The 21,569-nt window shown below is 39.9% G+C and overlaps 1 protein-coding gene and 1 long non-coding RNA gene across 4 annotated transcripts in view; one reads left to right on the top strand and one right to left on the bottom strand.

Annotated features, from left to right (window-relative positions):
- Nucleotides 1–21,569, top strand: part of HPSE2 (heparanase 2 (inactive)) — a 632,592-nt gene that overhangs the window by 597,452 nt on the left and 13,571 nt on the right. For both annotated transcript variants that reach the window (XR_005380481.1, XM_038578487.1), the window contains exons 10-11: nt 4,799–4,944; nt 12,061–12,207. Coding sequence is in view for 1 of the 2 variants with exons in the window: in XM_038578487.1 (XP_038434415.1) it covers nt 4,799–4,944; nt 12,061–12,207 (293 nt within the window). In the remaining variant the exon portion in view is untranslated. The remainder of the gene's footprint in view (nt 1–4,798; nt 4,945–12,060; nt 12,208–21,569) is intronic.
- LOC119877692 lies at nt 10,977–13,974 on the bottom strand. Of its 2 annotated transcripts, XR_005380489.1 has the most exons (3): nt 13,785–13,974; nt 11,686–12,103; nt 10,977–11,270 (listed from the first exon to the last, which is right to left on the bottom strand). It is a non-coding gene; the product is annotated as an uncharacterized LOC119877692 (long non-coding RNA). The 2 variants fall into 2 exon arrangements; XR_005380488.1 differs by lacking the exon at nt 13,785–13,974 and having other exon boundaries at nt 11,686–13,764.

Raw genomic sequence — 21,569 nt, 5'->3', positions numbered from 1 at the left:
ATATTGCCTAGATCACATACTTTACCTGAGCACACTATCCTTGAATTCCAGGAGGTTGGGTGGGGTGGGGTGGGAGGTGGGGAAATAAAGGCTTTTGTCCATCCATGTGTGCTTTTAGAAATGAAAGTGTAAGTAAAGAGATCGTTGCAAATAGATTGCATAGAATACCAAAAGGATAAGCAGAGAATAAAGGGGAAAAGGAATACAGAAACACTTTGAAAGTGCTTTCTCTAGAAATGGAAAATCAGTGAATCTGCCAATAGAGGAAATTTGAGGCTTAACACCAGATTCTCCTTATTGCCATGCTTACTACTAAATGGTTAACAGAAAACTCCTAAAAATAAAATGTTTCCTGATTTCAGTCTCTGAACAGAAAATATTTCCATGTTTTCTTCTCCTTTCAAGATTAGTTTTCATTGTGAAACATCTAGGATACTTTCTGAATAGAAAAAAAATTAGATGATTGTGAACTTTGAAAGAAAGAAAAGAAACAAACAGACAAAAAGAAACAAAGAAAGAGAAAAGATTCCTTGACTGGAAGGAATTTACTTTTCACTGCCTTTTGTATTTATGGATGAGAAGACTCAATAATATAAGAATGTAAACTCTTCTCATTTGAGCTGTAAATTCACTGAAATTCCAAAGTCCCAGAAGATTTTGTTTAGATACTTAATAATCTAATTCTGAAATGTCTGTAGCTGAGCAAAGGTCCAAGATTAGCAAAATCATTCCTGAAGAATAAGATAGGAGGGTTTGCTCTACCAGATTTCAAGACTTATGTAAAACAATGGTAATTAAAACAGTGTGGCAGTGATGCAGGACAACACAATGGGACAGAATAGAGAACCCTGAAACAAACCTATGAATATATGAAAGTTTGATATATAACACAGAGGACATTACAGATCACTAAAGAAAAAGAGACTATTTAATAAACAATGCTGGTATAACTCACTATCCACATAGAAAATATGAAGTTAGGCACCTACCTCACACACCATACTAGCAGATCAATTCTAGATTGATTAAAGATGTAATGATTAGAGGGGAAAAAACCTTCAAAAGTTATAAAAGAAAATATAAAATATCTATGAACTGGACACGAGGAAGGACTTCTTAACACACAAAAAGAACTAGACATTTTGTGCCCACTAGATTGGCAAAAATTCAGTCAGAAAAGAACAGATGTTGGCAAAGATGTGGATCAAAGGGAACTTATACAGACAATGCTGGAGGAAGTACAAGTTGGAATAACTGAAATCACTTTGGAAAACAGTTTGGCATTATCCTGTAAAGTTGAATATTTGTATATTTTTGTATGACATAGCAATTCCACCCTTAGATAGGTGCTCTTGAGCAGTGCTTCTCTAACTTTAATGAGCATCAGAATCACCTAGAAAGCCACACAATTTTGGGGCCCCACCCCTGGAGATTCTAATTCCTAGGTCTGTGAGTGTGTGCTTTCTGAGAAGCACGCAAGTGTTGAGGCTGCTGCTGCTGCTGCTGGCTTCCCATCACAGTGGAGCAGTGCTTCTCCAGATTTCCTCACTTGTGTCTTGAGAAACAGGAATAAGAATATTCAGAGCCACATCATTCAGTAACAGCAAAAACCTGGGCACAACCCCAATATCCATCAGCAGAAGAATGGAGAAACGAACTGTAGTATGTTCACACAATAATGTATCATATAACATTGCGAATGAATGAACAAAAGTACAGGCAGTAACCTGGATGAATCTTAGAAGCATAATGTTAAGTGAAAAAAAATGAGTCGCGGAAAATTACATTCAGCATGAGACCACCTTTATAAAACTAAAAAATTAAATAATATATTGCTTAGGAGCAAATGTATGGATAAAACAAAATATGAAGCAAGTGAATGAAAAACACAAAAATGGGAAAGGGAAGAGTCACATATGGGATGCCTGAGTGGCTCAGCAGTTGAGCGTCTGCCTTTGGCTCAGGGCATGATCCTGGATTCCAGGGATTGAGTCCTGCATCAGGTTCCTTGCATGGAGACTGCTTCTCTCTCTGCCTGTGTCTCTGCCTCTCTTTCTGTGTCTCTCATGAATAAATAAATAAAAATCTTAAAAAAAAAAAAAGAGTCACATAACTAGATGCCACCACAGAGCTGTTAAAGTAGCTTTTCAGGTGGGTGGCAGGTTCTTATATGCTTCAGAACTCTCATATAAATTATAGGTACACAAAAATTTGTTATAAATATTTGTCATATATATACATATATATATATGGAAAACATATACATGGTACACATAAATGGAAAACAATTTTTAAATGAGTGCCAGACAATCAGGTAAGCTAAATGAGACAAGGTTATAGGGAAAGTAAAATTGTAATAACAATTAAAATACTCAAGTGACAGAAATGATCCTGAAGGAAATGTAAAGGACAAATTTGAGCTATCCTCTTGCAGAGGGAAAACAAAAAGATTGAAAAGTGATGAGAAAGGAGATGATAGATGTGCAGGATTGAGGATGGAGGGTTCACAATCAGACTCCTGAAACAAAGAGTGAAGCAAAGAGAAAGAAAAAGAAGTCAAAGCTATATTTAAGGAAAATTTTCATTGGTAAAAAAAAAAGACCTTAGTCTTTCTGATCAAAAGTATTCCTCAAATATCAGCAAATTGATGCAGAAACCCACATTGACATGTTTCCAATAAAAAATTCAAATACCAAGGATAAAGCATGCCTTCATAAGCATTCTGGCAGAACACAAAAGATAGAAAATAAACAGGCTAACCAAACAGACTAAAATTCAGACTGGCCTCAAGTTTCTCTGAACAACAAATGCTACAAAAAATTATTTCAAAGTTGGTTTGTAAAAATAAATTGATATGACTAATTAAAGAAAGTTTGATTAAAGAAAAATCAAAAATGAACTTGAATCTCTAGATATTAAAATGTAAACTACAATAATGAAGTGATATAAAACTGTATAATACAATGTGTTATATTACATATTACACTGTTATATATTTATATATTTTTACATGTATATATAAAACTTGGTGATTAAGATGGATTTAAAAATACATTATCAACTGTATGATGCTACAACTAATTCCTGTAGAATAATTTAGAAAATAATAGTACCATATCACAAAATAATTTTCAGTGAATTAAGAGGTTATACTTTTAACTGATGAACAAGAAGAAATATCTTTGAAGATTTATCTGATCCTTGTGTGAGGAAGGACTTCCTAAGAATAAAAGAGGTGAAAGAAATCAAAAGGAAAAAATAGATTTTCTCTATAATTTTTTTAATTCTCCATGTCAAAAAATCATAAACAGTGATAACAAGTGAACTACACACTTGGATGGAATATTTGTTCAATATACATTCCAAAGATTCTTAACAATAATATGAAAAGATGTATTACAAATCAATAAGAAAAGGATAGTGTCCCATTGGAAACAGGTGTGACTGTGATAATCATTTAATAAAGTTTACTTCAGATCAAAAATACAGAAATTGTAGTCAAATAAGAGCAAATGAAACAATGAGATTTTTTTCATTTATATGATTGATGATGATATTTAGCATTTTAAGTATTAGGAGACCAAATTTAATGGCCATTTTGAAGATACTTAAGGTTAATTAAGGTAGACAGTTGGGCAAGTCTTAGAGCTCACTATTCAGGGCAGATTTAGAGCTGTTCTGGTGGCAAAGGGGCTTGGAGACTTTGTTCTGATTTATGCAATTCAACAGATACTTTTAAGCAGCTGATGTTATAGATAAACACACAAGGAGAAAAAAAATCATTAAAAGATTTCTGCCTAGAAAGATGAAGGCTGAGAAGACGTGCATGATGTCTTTTAGACTTTGAGAAGCATGCCCACATTGAGTAGCATGATTATGGAATTCCAGAACTGGGGGGAGGGAAAAAGCCCCCAAACAAATTAGGAAGCCCTTTATTACATGGAGAGTTATAACCACTAAAGTCATTACCCCATGATTGGATATAACAGCAAATACAAAATAAATACAAAATACAAAATATGTCTTGTATCAAGTATAAAAAACAAAATATGGTAATAGCAAATACTATAGAAATTAAGGTGCCAGTGAATAGACTTTTGTAAGGTCAGATACACGTATGGGTCACAAATTGAATATTTATTCATCAGTTACAAATGGATGCCAGAATGGTTGAAAGTATCATATTCCTTTAGTTTAGAATTATTCATTTTATTTTAGAATTATTGAGGATGACCAAGAATTAGCACCAGGGTTTGCAAACATTCTTCTGTTTGTGTTTCTGACTCTGGAATTCAGAAGTCTGATCTCTTGCCTAGAGTACCTTCCTCTCCCTCCCACCACACAATTAGTCTTTAATGATAATATTTGAAGGATGACGTGTGGATTCTTATATTGATGGCAATCCTAAAGATTGGAAATCTTCTATCCTACAGTTAAACACAAGTGATAAACCAGTATGAAAGTAAAGTTAAAGAAAGTAAAAAATTTAAGGCCCTGACAGGTTATTATTTCATATGTGAAAAACTTTGATTCATTTGTTTTGTATGCTGGTCTGACTCCACCCCACTTAAATTTCCCCATTTGGTCAGTTGAAAAGGTCACTTTAGATAGTGCCCATTTCATTATCAACCCAAGGTGAGCACTTCATCGTGTTGACATGCTTAACTGAATTAGGGTCTCTAGTCACGATTCACTGTACCCCTAGTAAGAAGTAGTTTCTGGCCTGTGTGTTGGCATATTTATCTTTGACACTCAATGTGCATCTTTCTCTGACTCTCCACCTCTCTATTCTCCTCAGGACTACTGGCTCTCTCTCCTTTACAAGCGCCTGATTGGCCCCAAAGTCTTGGCTGTGCATGTGGCCGGGCTCCAACGGAAGCCACGGCCAGGCCGAGTGATCCGGGACAAACTAAGGATTTATGCTCACTGCACAAACCACCACAAGTAAGTCTTCAGAGAGATGTTACAGAAGGCTACTCCCAAAGGGCTTCAGGCTTCAAATCCCTTCTTAGAATTCCATACCATTTGGGACCCCTGTAAGACTTACTGTAAACTGCTTCTGGAATTATTTTACTTGCTCTTTACAGGTTTTAAAGGATCTCTGATAAATAGCTTTTTCTCCAAGTAAAACCATTTTCTCACTCTCAGAAGATTGATGCACAAAAAGTTCAGAAAAACACATGCCATTTTTTCATTTACTTCATCCAACAAATTTTTATTGAGCCTTTTCTCTGTGCCAGGTGATGTAATGTGCATGAGGCTTTTGTATGTACCTACACCTGAACCAAGTCTAGAGATATAAAATTTGTTCTTATGATCCACCAGCAGAGCTTGAGGAAATAAGTCTACATTTCTAAGGTGTATGCTGAAGAGCTCTACCACTAGAAACCTAGCCCTAGATCTGTTGTGTCCCAAGCTGGAAAGCCCAAAGGCAGTCACGCCAGCTTTAGAATCATTTTCAGAATTTCAGAAATCTTTCCAGCTATTTTAAATGTTAAGAGGTTAAATAAAATCTGGGCTTCCTTTTTTACAGGGCTGGACTTAGAACAATCAGTGTGGTAATGTGTGGCTATCCTTCTCTTTTTGATCTGAAGCACTGGTTGTCATTGAAGTCTGTAAACAAACAGGGAAAGTAATTATCATTAAACTGATAAAGTTTAGCAGATGCCATTTTAAAACATGAGAATCATAAGGTAAAAACTGTAAACAGCCTAAAGCGAATCCCATCTGACCAAATATGGCTTTCTTACATCACTTCCTGTTTAAGGAGCAGCGTAGGCAGCTCTGGAAAAGAACTCTTTCTCTTAATGCAGGTGGGGGAGGGGGAGGAGGAAGCTAATGCCTCCAGCCAGACCTTCATTCCCGTGGGCCTATCAGGGGCAGATCGTGGTCAGTGGATAGCACAAAGAGCTCCAGTGGTCAGGTTACAACAGAGGCTCTTTCCCCTTCCTTGATGAGAGAGGAGCCAAGTCAATTAATTTATCATGATAAGATTTTTCAAAGAATCACTCTGAACATAGTGGGGCCAGGGGCCAGTTGTCTTGTCTGTAGATACAAGTGCCTATTGTGGATGAGAGGAGGCTGGTTTGGGCAGAGGCCAGAGGTTTTCAACGTCCCTTTTGCTCAACAGGAAGCTCAATCCAATACCTGACAGAGAGTGACTGCTTTATGGCTTTGGCTGGAGTTATCTGATCCCCACACAAGGATACATTGTACTCCTTGTCTCCACCCTAGCCCTGAGGTAACCACTCAAAAGGAGGACCCCCAGCTTCAAGAGAGAAATATTACCCTTAGCACCTTTTGTCTCTGTTGGGAAGCACTTCAGTTGTGCCCTTTAATACTATCAGTCTGAGGAACCAGGGGGAAAATGTCAGTAGCCATGGGCTTTGCTGACCTTTGGTGTCCTCACAGAGGGCTCCTCACATAGTCTCATCTCAGTGCTCATCCTGATATTCTTTGACATTCTTGTCACTAATAGTCTGAATATACCATGAACTCAGGGCCAGTGTCTCGTTCATTTTTGTATTCTTGGTGTCTAATATAGTGACTGGCATGAAGAAGATCTCAGCAAATGTTTAATGAAGGAAGGAATGAGTGAATGAATGCAGAAATAGGACATCAAGACATCATGGAGGATTTACAGTTCTGGCTCTCTTCCCCTTTGATGTCAGCACATCATCCAGAAAGAGGTGGTGTGGTAGAGTGGCTACAAATTCTACCATTCACTAACATCATCTGGATCTAATATTCTCTCTACATCACCAGCACCCCTCTACTTTCCATGGGAATACACTTCAGAACCTCTCTGGGGAAATGGTGCCACTGTGCTTCTGTCAGTACCATCCCTCTTCCCCATTACAAAAGAGAGACAAGACTAGACTGATGCACATATGACCTTCATGATAATAATAGGGATGAAGGTCTTGTTGTTCCTATTTGAAAAGTAGACCCACAATGAATGCATGGAACTGGCTGGGGTTGCAGATCTCCTACATGTCTATTGGTGTCAAGTGCCCCAGATTGGTAGGCACAAAGATAGGACAAGTGTCTCTGCTCCTTCTCCCTGGAAAGCCATGTGTCTTGTCTGTGTCTGCTCATCCCTCACAACAGTCATGAGGAAGCACTACTGATTCACTTAGTTGATTTATGGTCAACAAGCTCAAGGTCACAGAAATGTCCCAGAGTGGACATCTTGGCTTCACACTATTCACTCTTGACCAATACTCTGAAAATATATATCCTGGATCAAAACAGGGATTGGGTGAGAAAGTATAAACTTACCAGTAGAACAACCCAAAGAGAATATCTATTGAAACAACTCCTGAACTTCAGTGTATATTGAGCACTTGCTGTATGCCAAGCATCTTGCCAGATATCTACACTTATATTATCATATTGAATTCCAAAAGTTTTATGGTATCACTCCTGTATTCAAATAATAACAACATTAATAATGCAAAGAATTTTACACTTGGGAAGAAACCTTAGAGATCTTTGGCCCAATATCCTATACAACAGAAATTCCTTTTACAGCCTCCTTGACAGTTATGCAACCTCTATTTGAATATCTTACTGAAAAAAAAAATGAATATCTTACTGCCTTTCATGGCAGCCTCTTACATTATGGTTTGTTTCTGACCTAGGAGAGTGTTGTGTTTTACAATCGATTTAGGATAAAAAGTGTGATATGTATACCAACACCAGCAGGTGTTCCACTGCCTTCTGTTCTAGAGTCAACAAATTACGAGCCTGGTGGCATGGCAGTTCTCACCTTAGATCTTCTTGTTCAGAGAACAAATAAGTTTTGACTGGGAAACCTTGTTTTATAAATCATTCTGCTGAAACAATGTATGTTTCTGGGGAGGAGCTGAGGTCTTAAGCCAAGTTCAGAACCAATTGGAACCTGGTGGATACTGAAGCAAAATTGAGCCGAGCCTTTTGGGGTTCAAGTTTGTTTATTATTGGCAAAACATGACTTCCTGTTTTTTAGAAGAAATTTTTTTAAAGGCTCATAAAAAAGGTTCCTGAGGCTTCTTGGACATCAAATGGCTCTTACAAAACAATATTTTGATGAGTTAAGTGTAAATGAATCAGAAACATGTGGATTAAATTTCCCTTAAAATACACAGGGGCTTTGAAATTAGGGGAAAAAATGTTTGGCAAAACATGGCCTGACTTTTACCGAACCCAAAAACTTTGAGTTAGATTTGGAGACAATGGACCAATCCAGTTCTCAAACACACGGACTTTCACTGGAAATGACCATGGATTCCAAAGCACCGTCTTGTCTTCCCTTTTCTCATCTCCCAGCTTCACTGGAGACATTCCTAGAACAGTGACTATTTTTTATCTGGAAGTCAAGATGCAGCTCTCCATATGATGTCCCCCACCTCTTAAATCCAGGATACTCCACTTTGAGCCTCCCTTCCCTGACTCACTTCCTCCTACCCCCATGGCATCACAGAGATGTCAGGCAGCAAAAGAACAGCCAGAAAGATGAACTCCAGATGCATGGATTCTCTGCTGGGGAAAAAGTCTGACTGTGAGTGAGACATGGAGTAAGATAGATGTTCTACCAGACAGAAAGAGACATTCGCTAAGAGAACCAAAAGCCACCTGGACTTGACCTCAGAAGACGATCGATTGCCTGTGAGCCATTCTTTCAGTCAGATCCCTAACTTCTTAGGGAACAACATTCTTCCAAGATTATTTTTCTGTGGGCAGAGAATATATATTCTTCAGGAATCTGGATTCTCGACACAGTACTTTCAGGTTGGTGCTGCACTCCCTCGCCAAGAATGTGTCTTCGCAGCCACAGGACCTCTGCTTAATATCCTTGCCCATCAGCCAAGCAGAAAAAGGGATGGGTGAGGCAGGCTTCAATGCCAGTTCCTACCTGAAGAGGCTCCATGCATTCTGAGAGCCTCTGCACAAGGGTCTCTGAGCTGGCTTGCTGTATGGTTTGTCTCCCCCAGGGGAACTATGTAAATAAAAATCAGACCATTGCCAAGCAGCTTGAAAAGACAGCTTTCCCTGTAGCAATGCTGTGCTGTCAGGTCTCCCTCCCACCTACCACTTCCCTACATCCCACCCTTCTCCTCTACAGTCTCCCAGGGCTCATTCTGCCCCAGCTTTGCAGAGGAGAAACTCGTAAATGCAAGTGTGCAGCTCTCCCTCCTCCACTGCTGGACTTGAGAAGGTTGTCTGGTGGTAGTTAGCACAAGAGTTTACCACAGTCTGGCAAAATTGGTACCCACGTACCATGCGGGTACCATGCTCATACTGAAGCCCAGAGTACCTGTAGTTAATGTTTCCCTCAATTTCCTCAGCTAAACTAAGCTTAAAGCCCATTAATAGAATATAGTTAATGTTCTTTTAATGATGGTAAGTGATTACACAGTCTAGCATCCTTCTTCTGAGCTCTGGTGATATAAGTCTGTTAGGAAATGGGCATTCTCTTCTGACCTAACTCAGTTGGCTCCAAAAACGACTTCACATGCTTTAGAAGACTAAGAAGGACCAGAGGAGGAAGAACCAGAGAGAAAAGTCATTTAATAATTTATCAGAATATCAGTGCAGGCATTCAGAAAGCCTTGAATACAATGAAGTACCCTCCTACAGATGCAAGAAAAATCTTCTGACACAGTCAGTGGAATGAATACACATTAAGAATTCTAATCTTAATGGATTGCTCTAGGCAAGTGGTTCCCAAACCCACCTCATCTGCCAAATACCCTAGAAAGATTTAGACACACACACATACCTACACATACACACACAACAGCTCCCTAGTTCCCATCACAAATGGATGGAATCAAAATCTCCAGGATGAGCCCTGGTAACTGTTTTATTAAAAAACAAAAACAACCCAAGTTATCAAGTTGACCTGCCCTCAGTCACTCAACTCTTAATTAGCACCTTTAGAAGCAGAGGTGAGTGACCCAGAGGCTAAGGGATGCTGTTTCTGCAAGGAATGATATTTTCCTCTGGGCAAAGTTGACTTAGAGTTTCTCTGAACTCCTTTGAAGGCAGGACTGGGTCATTTCTTCTGTTTCCTCTCATTAACCCATCCAGATGGGGCCCTAGGGGACCCCTTAGAAACAAAGTCTTTTTTCCTACAAGAAAGAAGGAAATCATTATAGTTTTGTTGATACATGCTGAAAGGCTCTTGCATGTAGGCATATAGTTCTCCCAGGCTTCTGAACATCCTGTGCTGGTTTAAAAGGATTCCAAAATGTGAATAGGCTTATAATCTTGGTGTAGATAAAACAGCAAAAGCAGAAATGAAAAAGATCAATAAATTTGACTACCTAAAAGTTTTTAACTTTTATACATCAGAATACAATATAAACAAACTGAATTCATCAAAGAAACCCCAGGGGAAATTTTGCAACATGCATGCAAAGAATAACTATTTTTAATAAATTGTTTGTTTGTTTGTTTAAGATTTTATTTATTTATTCACAAGAGATGCAGAGAGAGAGAGAGGCAGAGACACAGGCAGAGGGAGAAGCAGGCTCCATGCAGGGTGAAGTGGGACTCGATCCCGAGACCCCAGGATCATGCCCTGGGCGGAAGGCAGCGTTAAACCGCTGAGCCACCCGGACTGCCCAAATAGTTTTTTTAAATCAATAGAAAAATGGACAAAGGACATGAATAGTCAGTTTATAAAAGAAGAGATGAAATGGCAAACAGGCCAATGAAAACAATGCTGTACCTCAACATAAATTTTTTTAAAATACGTATTAGTACAACATCAAAATCCCACTATCACCTCTTAGGTTAAGAAAGATATTTTAAAAGGTTAATATCCATTGATATTAAGGGTATGAGGAAATGAGTGCTCTTATAGATAGCTGAACAGAGCAAATTGGTACAAGCTTTCTAGAGAGTTGACATCAGTGTTAGCAATATGTGTGTTATCAGTCAGGATAGGTGAGGTTATGCTATGATAATAAAAGACCAACAAATCTCCATGGCTTTCAATAAGAAAGTGTATTTCTCATTCATACTACTTGTCTGTCATGGCTCAGCTGTAGCTCTGCTCCACATCATCTTTGTTCCAGGACGCAAGTCAATAAAATAGCCTCTGTCAAGAACATTGTTGGTCTTCTGGCACAGGGAAAAGAGACATGGCAAAACATAGGCAGCCTCTTAAATCCATGCAAAGATTTTAACATGTCCATCCATGTTTCATTGGCCAAAGGCAATCATATGATCCTTAGGGTTCCACATCAGGGCAGAAAATCTTCCCACAGGGAGGAGCATCACTGGGAATGAACCAGAAGATTTGGTTAGGAATCATGCGATGTGCATTCCCCTTGACCTAATGTGTCCAACTTCCAGGACTTTATTAGAAATGATGATATGCAAAAAGTTTATATAATGGCATATGTAATTTGTGATGGCAAAAATTTGAAAAGATGTAAGTCCCCAAAGGTAGAGGATTAACTAAATAAATTATATTACATTTCTATAATGAGGAATTTAGCATTCTTCTGTAAGTAGAAGAAAATACAATAACTTAATAACATAGAAATATGTCTGAGATGGTCACGAACTGAAAAAACAATGTGGTCCCAATTAGATGAAAACTGAGAAATATATATGTATGTGTCAAACTACTCAGTAAATATTTGAATTAATATTGAATTAATAAACAAAAAATACTGGAAGGATATTTACCAAAATTGTATCATATCGCAAGATACTTGGACTATGGGAGAATTTTCTTTTCCTTTTTGTATTTCTCTGTATTTTTCCTTTTTATTCTCTGCAGTCTGCATGTTTTTTTCACACTCAGAAAAAGATATTTTGTTTTCTAAAATCATTGTAATACATTTAAACAAAAACAAAAAGAGTGTGGTGGGAAGTTGGTATCTTCTTTGCAAGAAACCACAGTAACAAGGCCTTCCTGTCTTTGAAGGTCAAGAGTGACCAAGAACCATAAAATCAGTGCCCTTTCCTGGGGCAGTCCTGTTTGGTGCAGTCTATAAATTATTTAGCAGCATCTAACTGACCACTTTATTTCCATTTTCCCCTTCTCTCTCTCCATCTCAGCCACAACTATGTTCGAGGGTCCATTACGCTTTTTATCATCAACCTGCACCGATCAAGAAAGAAAATCAAACTGGCTGGAACTCTCAGGGATAAGCTTGTGCACCAGTATCTGCTGCAGCCCTATGGACAGGAGGGCCTGAAGTCCAAGTAAGTGCAGACCTAGAAATGGCTTAAGAGCAAGTGCAGCAGGAGCTGGATGGGGGAGTTGGGGCGGGGGTAGGGGGGTAGGGAGCTAGAGCTGCCTCTTTCCTGCTGCTAATTCACTTGGGGGCTCAGTGGGATGGAGTCCATGGACTGCTGACTCCCTTTGGGACTCTGGTCAAGCCCTTCCTGGTCTTTAGGCTCAACTGTAAAGTCAAGTGGTAGATAAGGTATTTCTCAACAAGGGCATTTTTGGTATCTGGACAAGACAATTCATTATGAAGGATGATCTCATTTCAAGCTACTTATTTGCACCCTGGGTCCCTGCCCACTAAATGCCAATAGCACTCCCTAGTCATGTGACAAACAAAAACCCTGGTAGTTGAGAACCATGCCCCTTTCAGCTGTAATATTCTGTGATGCTGTATCTCCCTGTTTGTCAGCATCTATAAACCTCACGGGACTAAAAGGGAGGAGCACTGAGCAAAGGGTCAAAAGTTCAGAGGTCAAGCGTCTGTTCTGCCCCAAAATTTTATAACTTTGGACACATCATCTCTTGGATTTCAGTTTCCTTATCTGAACATTTATTAAAAGAGACATTATATTCTGGGGGCTCTGCAATTCCCTCAAACTCTATGAATATATGCTTCTGTAATGCTCCATATTTCCCTCAGTCTCTCCCAGAGACTATTGACAACACTGACATCTATCAAGAGAAAGCAGTTCTAGGCCACAGTGAGAAGAGCTTGGTCAAAGGCAAGGTCACCTCAGCTCCCCGAGTAAGGCCTCCCAGGAAGGGTATGGGATGCTGTACAAACTGGGAGCATTCCTAGTCCATTTTTAATATTTACCAAGTTTAACAAAGCTGTAAACTTGGAGCAGGTGGCTTGCACTCCCACAGCTGCCCACAACTATTTGTGCTATAATTGTTCACTGTTTCACTGCAACCTTGGTGGCTTGCATTTGGCTTCCAACTGTATGTGCAATGGGAACAAAACACAATCTGGGAAGTCACTTACTGAGTTGCTTTAGCCCACCCGAGATCTGTGTTTTCAGTCTTGGTTCACATACTGGCTCTTTTCTCTGGCTATGTGTACATTGCATCTACTTGTCTTTCCTCTCAATCCTATCTGTATTGGGAGACTTTCTTGAGTATTTCATCCCCTCTCTTTCTTTTCCCCAGTATTCACAACTAGTGTGCTGAATTTTCAGCCTTCATTCTAGGAAAGAGAACCAGTTCTGGTCCCAGATTCACTAAATAATCACTTGACCTGGGCAGATCCTTGAATCCTGATCCTTTGGCTTCAGTGTTCTCATCTGCAAAATTCAAGAGTTGCTGTATATTTGGTAAGGTCCCTCTGGCTCTAAAATCCTCATCCTGGGTCTGATTTTCTGAGGATCATGGGTATGTTCCAGTTTCCCACTGCCATTCATTAATGACCTGAAAAGGCATTTCTGGCACAATCTGGTGTCAGCAGTGATTGTGATAGTTCAAGATCCTCTGGAGCCAAAGAGATTAGGAACTGAGCCTGCCCAACATTGGGAAGACCACATGTACCATGTGGAAGGAATGAGCCGAATACCTTAATTCCAACAAGCCACTTGCTGGCTCTGTGTCCTTGAGCAAGTTCTATAATCTCTACAAAACAGTCTCCATTTCTTCATCTCATAGGGAGAGGAGTAAAGAAGGTAATCTATGTAAAGTTCCTGACATATAGTCAGTGTGCAGTACATGTCCATTGCCTTCCTTTTCCGCAGCTCATGACTCCAGCTGGCTGGGGAAGAAGAGGGAAACAATTGCTCTCTTTCTAACACCTCTTAGATGTTCTTCCAAAGCAGAATCTTCTCCAACTTTTTAAGATAATGTGTTGCTAAGACATATGTTAAGATTATAATAAGAGGGCAGCCCAGGTGGCTTGGCAGTTTAGCGCCACCTTTAGCCCAGGGCCTGATCCTGGAGACCCGGGATCGAGTCCCACATCAGGCTCCCTGCATGGAGCCTCCTTTTACCTCTGCCTTCTCTCTCTCTCTCTCTCATAAATAAATAAAATATTTTTTAAAAATATTATAATAAGAATGGGATAAATGCAAAACCAAAAACAAGAGGAGATGTAGTCAGAGGGTGACATCATTTTATGAGCTTTTCCCCCCACAACCAAGGCATACAGGCCTCCAGGCCTGTTTACTCCACTCTATGTCCTGCCTCCAGGATTATTCCCCTAATATTTGAACCTGGCCACATCTCAGTCCCTCTTGCCTGTACCTGTCCTTTAGAGTGACTAAAGCAACTCCCACTGGCTACTGATATGCTCTATGTCCCAATTATGCTGTCTTGCACTTCACCTTGTCCCCATCTCAGTGAGAAGCTGTGTTACGGCTTTGTTGAAAATGTGGGAGACAGACAGGGAAAATGAGAATTTCATTCCAGAGGGGTCCTGAAGAGGGATTTGGTAATGGCCACCGAGATCAAATAACAATGTCATGCAATTAAAAGAAGGGGGAGCTGGAATCACAAGCCCTGTGAATCCAGTTGCTGCCATTTACTCCTGTGGGCAAACCTCAGCTCCCTTACCTGTCAGATGGGGTTATCGTGAGAATCAAACTAGAGCATGTGGGTGAAATACAGCTTTTTACAAATGAAAATTTCATACACCCAAGTATATGCCTATGTATATAAGTAGAAATATAGACAGGCACATATGAGTTTACATATATCATATTAAAGAGAATTTTGGATTGGAAGTCAAGAGAACTGGATTCCAGCCCTAATCCTACCATTACTTCACTGCGGAGCTTCGGGCTCTTCATTTAATTCTCTAAGCCTGTTTCTGTCCTGTAAACTACTGCTAATTTGACACCTCTCCTACTAGACCTCAGTGGTCTGTGCCACCTTGGACTGTTAGCTGCTGGCAGGGGCTGTCACGTATATGTTCAGTGCCCCCCAGTGCTGTGCTCAGTAACTATTAATGAGTGCAAGAGCCCTCAGTGGTTCTGAGATGGGGGTCTCACAGGAAGGGTGTGGTTTTGGTGAAGCAGACTCTGCAGGAAAGGATGAAAGGAAATGCAAGGAAGTGATTTCAGCCTTTAGTGTCTCCTTCTCTGTTTTATAAGCCTCTGGGGCTAGATTCTGTGTTCTGTGTCTGCTAATTCCTTGCTGCAGCCTGGAGCCATATTAGCTCAGAAGAGGATGGAAAGCATTGGGAGCAGAGGAACCTGTAATTGCTCTTGTCTGGAGGAACCAGAAAGAGGATATAGAGCAAGTCAGTGTGCCATTCAAGCCACCAGTTAGACCAATTTGGCCTGGCGGTTCAGGAGTAAAGAGATGCCAGTAAACCTTTATGACTAGTTGAGAACATGGAGTAACTGATTCTCTCGGAGCTGCCAGCAGGACTGGGGATATTTGAAATCTTTGCAAAGGTATCTCCACGAGATCTCAGGGCTCAAGAATGTCAGGTATTGCACATGAAGCACCCTTAGGGCCACTAATCAGGCACAGTCTAGGGATCCAAGTCCACAGGTGAAGGTTCCTGTTTCTCATTTCAGTGAGTGAACCAATCTTAAGACCTACCACTCAAGTCTCAACTCTTTATGCAAGAAATAGTTCTCATTCTTGCAATCAGACCAAAGGTGGGTGACCAATACCCTATAGGATAGGAGAAGGGAAGCTCAGAAAACTGCAGTATGTACACAAAAGGAGGGGGTTCTGTGTCTGGAATACATATTATGTAAGGCTGTCTGAAGGAAATAGGGAGATTTCATTCAGACAAGAAAAATAAGTCATGAGGACTTTCTTCAGATACTTCAGGAACTGAGAAGTGAAAGAAAACAGATTTAGCCTAGAATCCTCCAAAGTGACAGCAAACCAGGGAGCATAATCTAAAAGAGAAAGAATTCACCACAAAAAAAAGAGCTAATTTTCCTTCAAAGGCTTGCCTGGTCTGACTGAGGACAGGGTTTGTTGGGAGGTAGCCTGTTGCACAGAGTGAGCAGCCATGGCCAGCCCAGAGGGGCTCCAAGATTCCAACTCAGTGGGAGGGTGAGCTCAAAAGAGTTCTGCCTCCCATTGAATTCTAAAATGTGATTCTTCTTTTCCATTCTCATTCTCCCACTCCCACTTCACTTTTGGAGCCTGTTGTCTCCACGGTCACCAGCCAAGTAGCTTCTTCAGGCCACTAAAAGGCCACACAGAGAGGCTGTGCTGTAAGAGGAAGTGACCGTAACATTAGGCTAGTTTTTCTCCAGAAAATCTCCAGCTGCAAGTCCATCCTCTGTCCTGTTTCCTACATTCTCATCTTTCTGGGAGGAAGACTGATCATTTACACCCAAGACAATAATAGTTCCCATTCTGGATAAGTCAAAAAGAACCTTTGGAACATCTCTGTCATCCATGAAGAAAGGAATCTGCCCAATGCCTGATGTGATCACAAATCAGTGAACATTGTCCTCTAGGGAATCAGTTCTCCCCAAGACATAAATATCTCCAGTGTCTTTTGACAAACAGGGAAAGCAGCATGAAGTGAGGCCAAAGAAGTCAACTTACATCAAAATACAGGACTCAGATTTTTAGGGAAAAGTCAAACCAAGAGCAAGGGTTTGGTCACATCTCAGTGTCCTGCCCTATGTGTCTCATTCAATTCCATTTGAAAGGAAAACTATCCAAAAAAAGAAAAGAAGGAAAGAATTTTCACCACATTGACTGTTCTATTCTGACACCAGAACCTGAGGGAATCAGATGCTAAGAATCCTGGGGCAGAATGACATTTTGAAGTGATCTGCTCTATTCTCCCTACCCTTACTCATTTGCAGCAAAGCCATCTGGACTAGAAGATGCTCAAGGTTTAAGGCCTCTGGGGAAGGAGTGCCCACAACTTCAATCCTGTCCGAACACTTAATTTTATAAGAACACTGTGGCCCAATGTGGTTAGGACTTTATAGATAATAAAGAGCTTTAATAGCCATTATCTCATTTGACCCTCTAAATAGCACCATGAAGAAAGTAGAACAATCCCTGCCTCCCTCACACTTTAGAGTTGGGGAAACTGAATCTCAGAGAAGTAAATGACTTATTCAAGTCACCCAACTATTAAGTGATAGAAAGTATCTAGCACCCAATTTTCCTGGCCCCAAATCCAATGCACTTTCCTCAACACCGTGCTACCCCAACTGGCATTCATACAGTATAGATCACTGTACCCTATCACCATAGTGTCTGCTTTCATTTCATCATAGGCTTTTCACAGAATGAATGTGAAGAGCATCAGATTAGTCAGCAATGTTCTCTCCTCTAGGCTAACTCACTCTTGTTTCATTAACTTTTCTTCACAAGTCCTAATTTCAGATCCTTCTTAAAAGTTATTCTCTGAGCTTCTTCAAAGCTTCTTTTTCCCAGTCATATAGAATTTTAATAAAAGCTTTTGTTTTCTCAGCAAAAGTGGGGACTTCCTGTTTCCTCTATGCTTTTCTCAAACAAAAGGATTATTACTTTCCAGCAGTGACTATAAGCTGGTTTAATTTGAAGCCTCTAAAAATCAATTTTGACATAGTATATTCTAACCCCATACATATAGGCACTGCCAGCTAGTTCCCCTTCCCCTACTGGAGCACAAGCCCAGAGGCACATCTCTGAGGGAAAGATGCTGGCACATGAGCCTTCTCATGTCTTCATCCATCCATCACCTTTTATTGAGATCCTACTTTGTGCCAGACATGACTTGTTTCCCTTCAGCACTCTAATGTGCAGTGGCAACTAATGTAGCCAAAGTTTTAAATGAATTGTAGTCCCATAATTATAAAGAGCTCAGGAATCCCAAATACACAAGTTAGGGGAAAACATCTGAACCTGAAGTTCATTGTGAATACTTCATCTCAGAATGTCTCCTGATCCTTCAAATGCCAGCCCCACATCATCAATGGCCTTCAAAAGCTATCCAATGTGGGATATTAGGGGGGAGGGGGGAGGGAATTCTAAAGTCCTTATCCTCAAGTTGTTCATCTCTGTTATTAGAAACAAACAACTAACAGGAAGCAGCTTGTGGGTGGTGCATGAGAGAGGTGTGGAATATTTCTGCTTCAGGGCTAATCAGTTCCATACTAAATATTTGCATTTCATATCTGTATTAAGCCTCTCCTTCAGCTGCCATGATTAGCTGAACTTGAGGCTTCTATTAACCCAGAATCTTATTGACTATTCTGTGAAGAAATGAACATATTTTTTTTCTTTTCTGCATACTGCTTATTTTTTTCATCTCTCCGGGATATGGCTTTTGCTTTGATTTCACCCTCATTAAATCCTATATCAAAGAAAAACACTGGCATCTAACTGCATGCCTTTAGAAGGGTGTCATTTGATGTTAGCCAAACAGAATAGTTCTGAAAATACTCAAGTTAACTCCCAGGTGCTAAGACTTGAAAACTATCTTCGTGTCCCTGTTGGAACAGACCACATTATGATACTTCATCTCCAGATTCAGAGCTTGGTGAGTGTGAGGCTGAACTGGCCACCACCTGACCTACCACAGTCTCTCTCTAAAGATGACTAGAAGCACCACGTTTATTTTTGAACATGGACAAATCTGGGAAAAGAAGCTTGGGGAAAAGTCTTAACCCTAAGAATTCTATACCAAGACTTCTCACTTACACACTTACAAACAAAAACTGAAAACCTGCTTTCTAGAACCAAAGGGCCATTATTCCACTTACCTCAGCAGACTCAAGACAAGTAAGTGTGTAAGTTCTCCCCTGCTGATATTAGTTGGTACCTGGAGTTTTTTAACTCTGTTTGACCAGACATACTCCCTGCAGGTTTCCATTTTCTCTACTTGTCTGGGATCATTTAAATTAGTTTCTTCTTAAAATAAACCACTTTATGAAAGTTCTGAAGTTATTAAAAGGTGACTTTATAGAGGAAAAATTGGGGAGTACTCTTAGGGATCAAGAAGTTTCCTCTGTAACATCCCCGACAGAAAGCCGGCAGCTTCTGTTTGCTGAGACTACTCATGTCATGAGTCAGCCCACTCTGGGACTCAACAGCTCTGATTGTAGGAAAGATCCTCCTTGTATGTGGCCAAAGTGTGTTTTCTTCCATCTATCCCCTTGCTTTAGAAAAATTAAGCAGAGTAAATCTATGCCTTCTTCATAATAATTTTTCAGTGTCTCCCCGTAGAGTTGTAGTCTCCAAACTAAACAGTCAGTTCCTTCAACCATTCCTCAAATGGTCTGGTTTCCAGATTTCTCACTATTCCATTCATGTTGGACTCCATTGAACTATATAGAACCTTATCGCCTATGATTAACTGTTCAATTTTCTTACCTCAGACAGGCTTAGTTGTGGCGGCCTGAGGAGTAGGAAGTGTGAACATTTTGTTATTCCAACTACCTCACCAGCACAGAACAGGAATATTTTTAAATCTTTGCCAACTTCATAATGAAAAATAATACTTTCATCTTAATTTGTATTTTTTGAGTATTAGGGAGGTTGAAAATTTTTCATGCCTATTAGTATTGCTTTTAGGCATTTTCTATCTCTTCTGCTTATTTTTCAGTTGAGTTGTTATATTTTATTAATGATTTCTAAGTTTTTCTAACATGAGGCAATTTCAAAAAAAAAAAAAAAAGAGGCAATTTCCCCTTTGCTACCTATCAGATGTGTTAAAATATTTTCCCCAGTATTTTTTTTTGCTGTTGTTACAACATTTCATTTTTAATGTATTATCTTGACATACAGAAGTATTTCCTTTTTATATAGTTAGATCTATATATCTTTTGCTTTGTGGTTCCTTCCATTCCACTTATATGTCTATGTATTTATATTCCTGATATCAGATAAATATGTATCTTTGTTTTATTCTAGTTTTTTTGTTTCATTTTTTATATTTATTTCTTTAATGCCTCTGGAATTTATTTTGATATTCTGTAGGAGGTAAGGACCATCAGTAGTGCTATTGGAGCTGAAGTGTGTGCAGAAGCTGTTCACCCACACAGGGCATCTGGTGCTGGTTTTTAAAAGTCAGAAAAAAAAGGGGCGCCTGGGTGGCTCAGTTGGTTAAGCATTTGCCTTCAGCTCAGATCATGATCTCGGGGTCCTGGGATGGATCCCTGCGTTGAGCTCCCTGCTCAGCCAGGAGTCTGCTTCTCCCTCTCTCTCTGCAGCTCCCCCTGCTCATGCTCGCTCTCGCTCTCTCTGTCAAATAAATAAAATCTTTTTTAATAAAGTAAAAAAAAAAAAAAAAAAAGGATCCTTTTCTTAAAAGTAGGCATTAGAATAGAGACCTCTTTTACCTGGAGGAAGAAGCCCTGCTGGGCAGATGCAACCACATTATCTGCAGCCCCTTTAAAAGGGCACTGAGCACCCCTCAGGAGGAAAGATAAGCCACTGATGCTGAAGCGCTGAGTGGGCAAGAAAGGTTCATGGGACAGGGGAGATTTGCAAGCTGGCCTCAAGGGAACAGGAAGGTAGTACTTAATCTAACCAGCAACATTGAAGCTAGTGTTCCAGTTCAGAAAGTCTGAAGTGGACACTGTGAAAGTAGAAATGTAAATATATATGAGTATGTATATTTGTAAAAATACTTACACACAAAGCTTTGAGTTGTCTATAGAAAAACTAAAGAGAAGTAAGGACATAGAGAAATGAGCCTTACAAATCTTCAGTTAATGTAAGCCTACTACTACTCATTGAAACCTAGAGGATTTGGATTCTTTTAACCCTTGTGCTCATTTCAGGGTATTCTGTGGTTCAAAAAGACATAGTAGCCATAACCAACATATACTGTGCGTTATCGGAGTAATTACATACATATCTGGAAACCACAGTGAAAATACTGGATGATATATTTAATCCCCTTCGGTTCCTCTTGCCTGGAAAGAGCTTGACCCACCTTCTGTCTGTAGGGAACTCTCTGTGCCACAGCTCAGAACCTCAGAGAAACCTAAATGCCTTTGAGAACTTGCCCTTCAAAAAGAAGCAGAAGTTTTCTCCTGAATGTTAAAGAAATGCAGTTTGTTATCTGTGCAAATGCTTCATCTGATTAGGTTCTTAATTCATCCTGGGCAGTGCTACACACTCGCCTCCCTGGTAGTAAGGAGCATGTTCATCTCACTAGTGGACACACTGGAGGGAGAAATGAAATGAAGCAGTTCTCTTGAAAAAGCAAAAATGCTTGCTTCAGACAATTCAAAAAAACTTGCCTTTGAGAAGCTCACATCTGGGGTGCCTGGGTGGATCAGTCATTTAAGCATCTGCCTTCAACTGAGGTCATGATCCTAGATCAAGCCCTGTGTTGGACTCCTCGCTGAGCGGGGAGCCTGCTTCTCCCTCTCCTCCCTGCCTGTGCTCTCTCGCGCGATCTCTATCACTGTCTCTCTCTCAA

This window comes from Canis lupus, chromosome 28, assembly GCF_011100685.1.
Source record: "Canis lupus familiaris isolate Mischka breed German Shepherd chromosome 28, alternate assembly UU_Cfam_GSD_1.0, whole genome shotgun sequence".
Classification (NCBI taxonomy): domain Eukaryota; kingdom Metazoa; phylum Chordata; class Mammalia; order Carnivora; family Canidae; genus Canis; species Canis lupus.
This window is presented reverse-complemented; position numbering and strand designations above follow the sequence as displayed.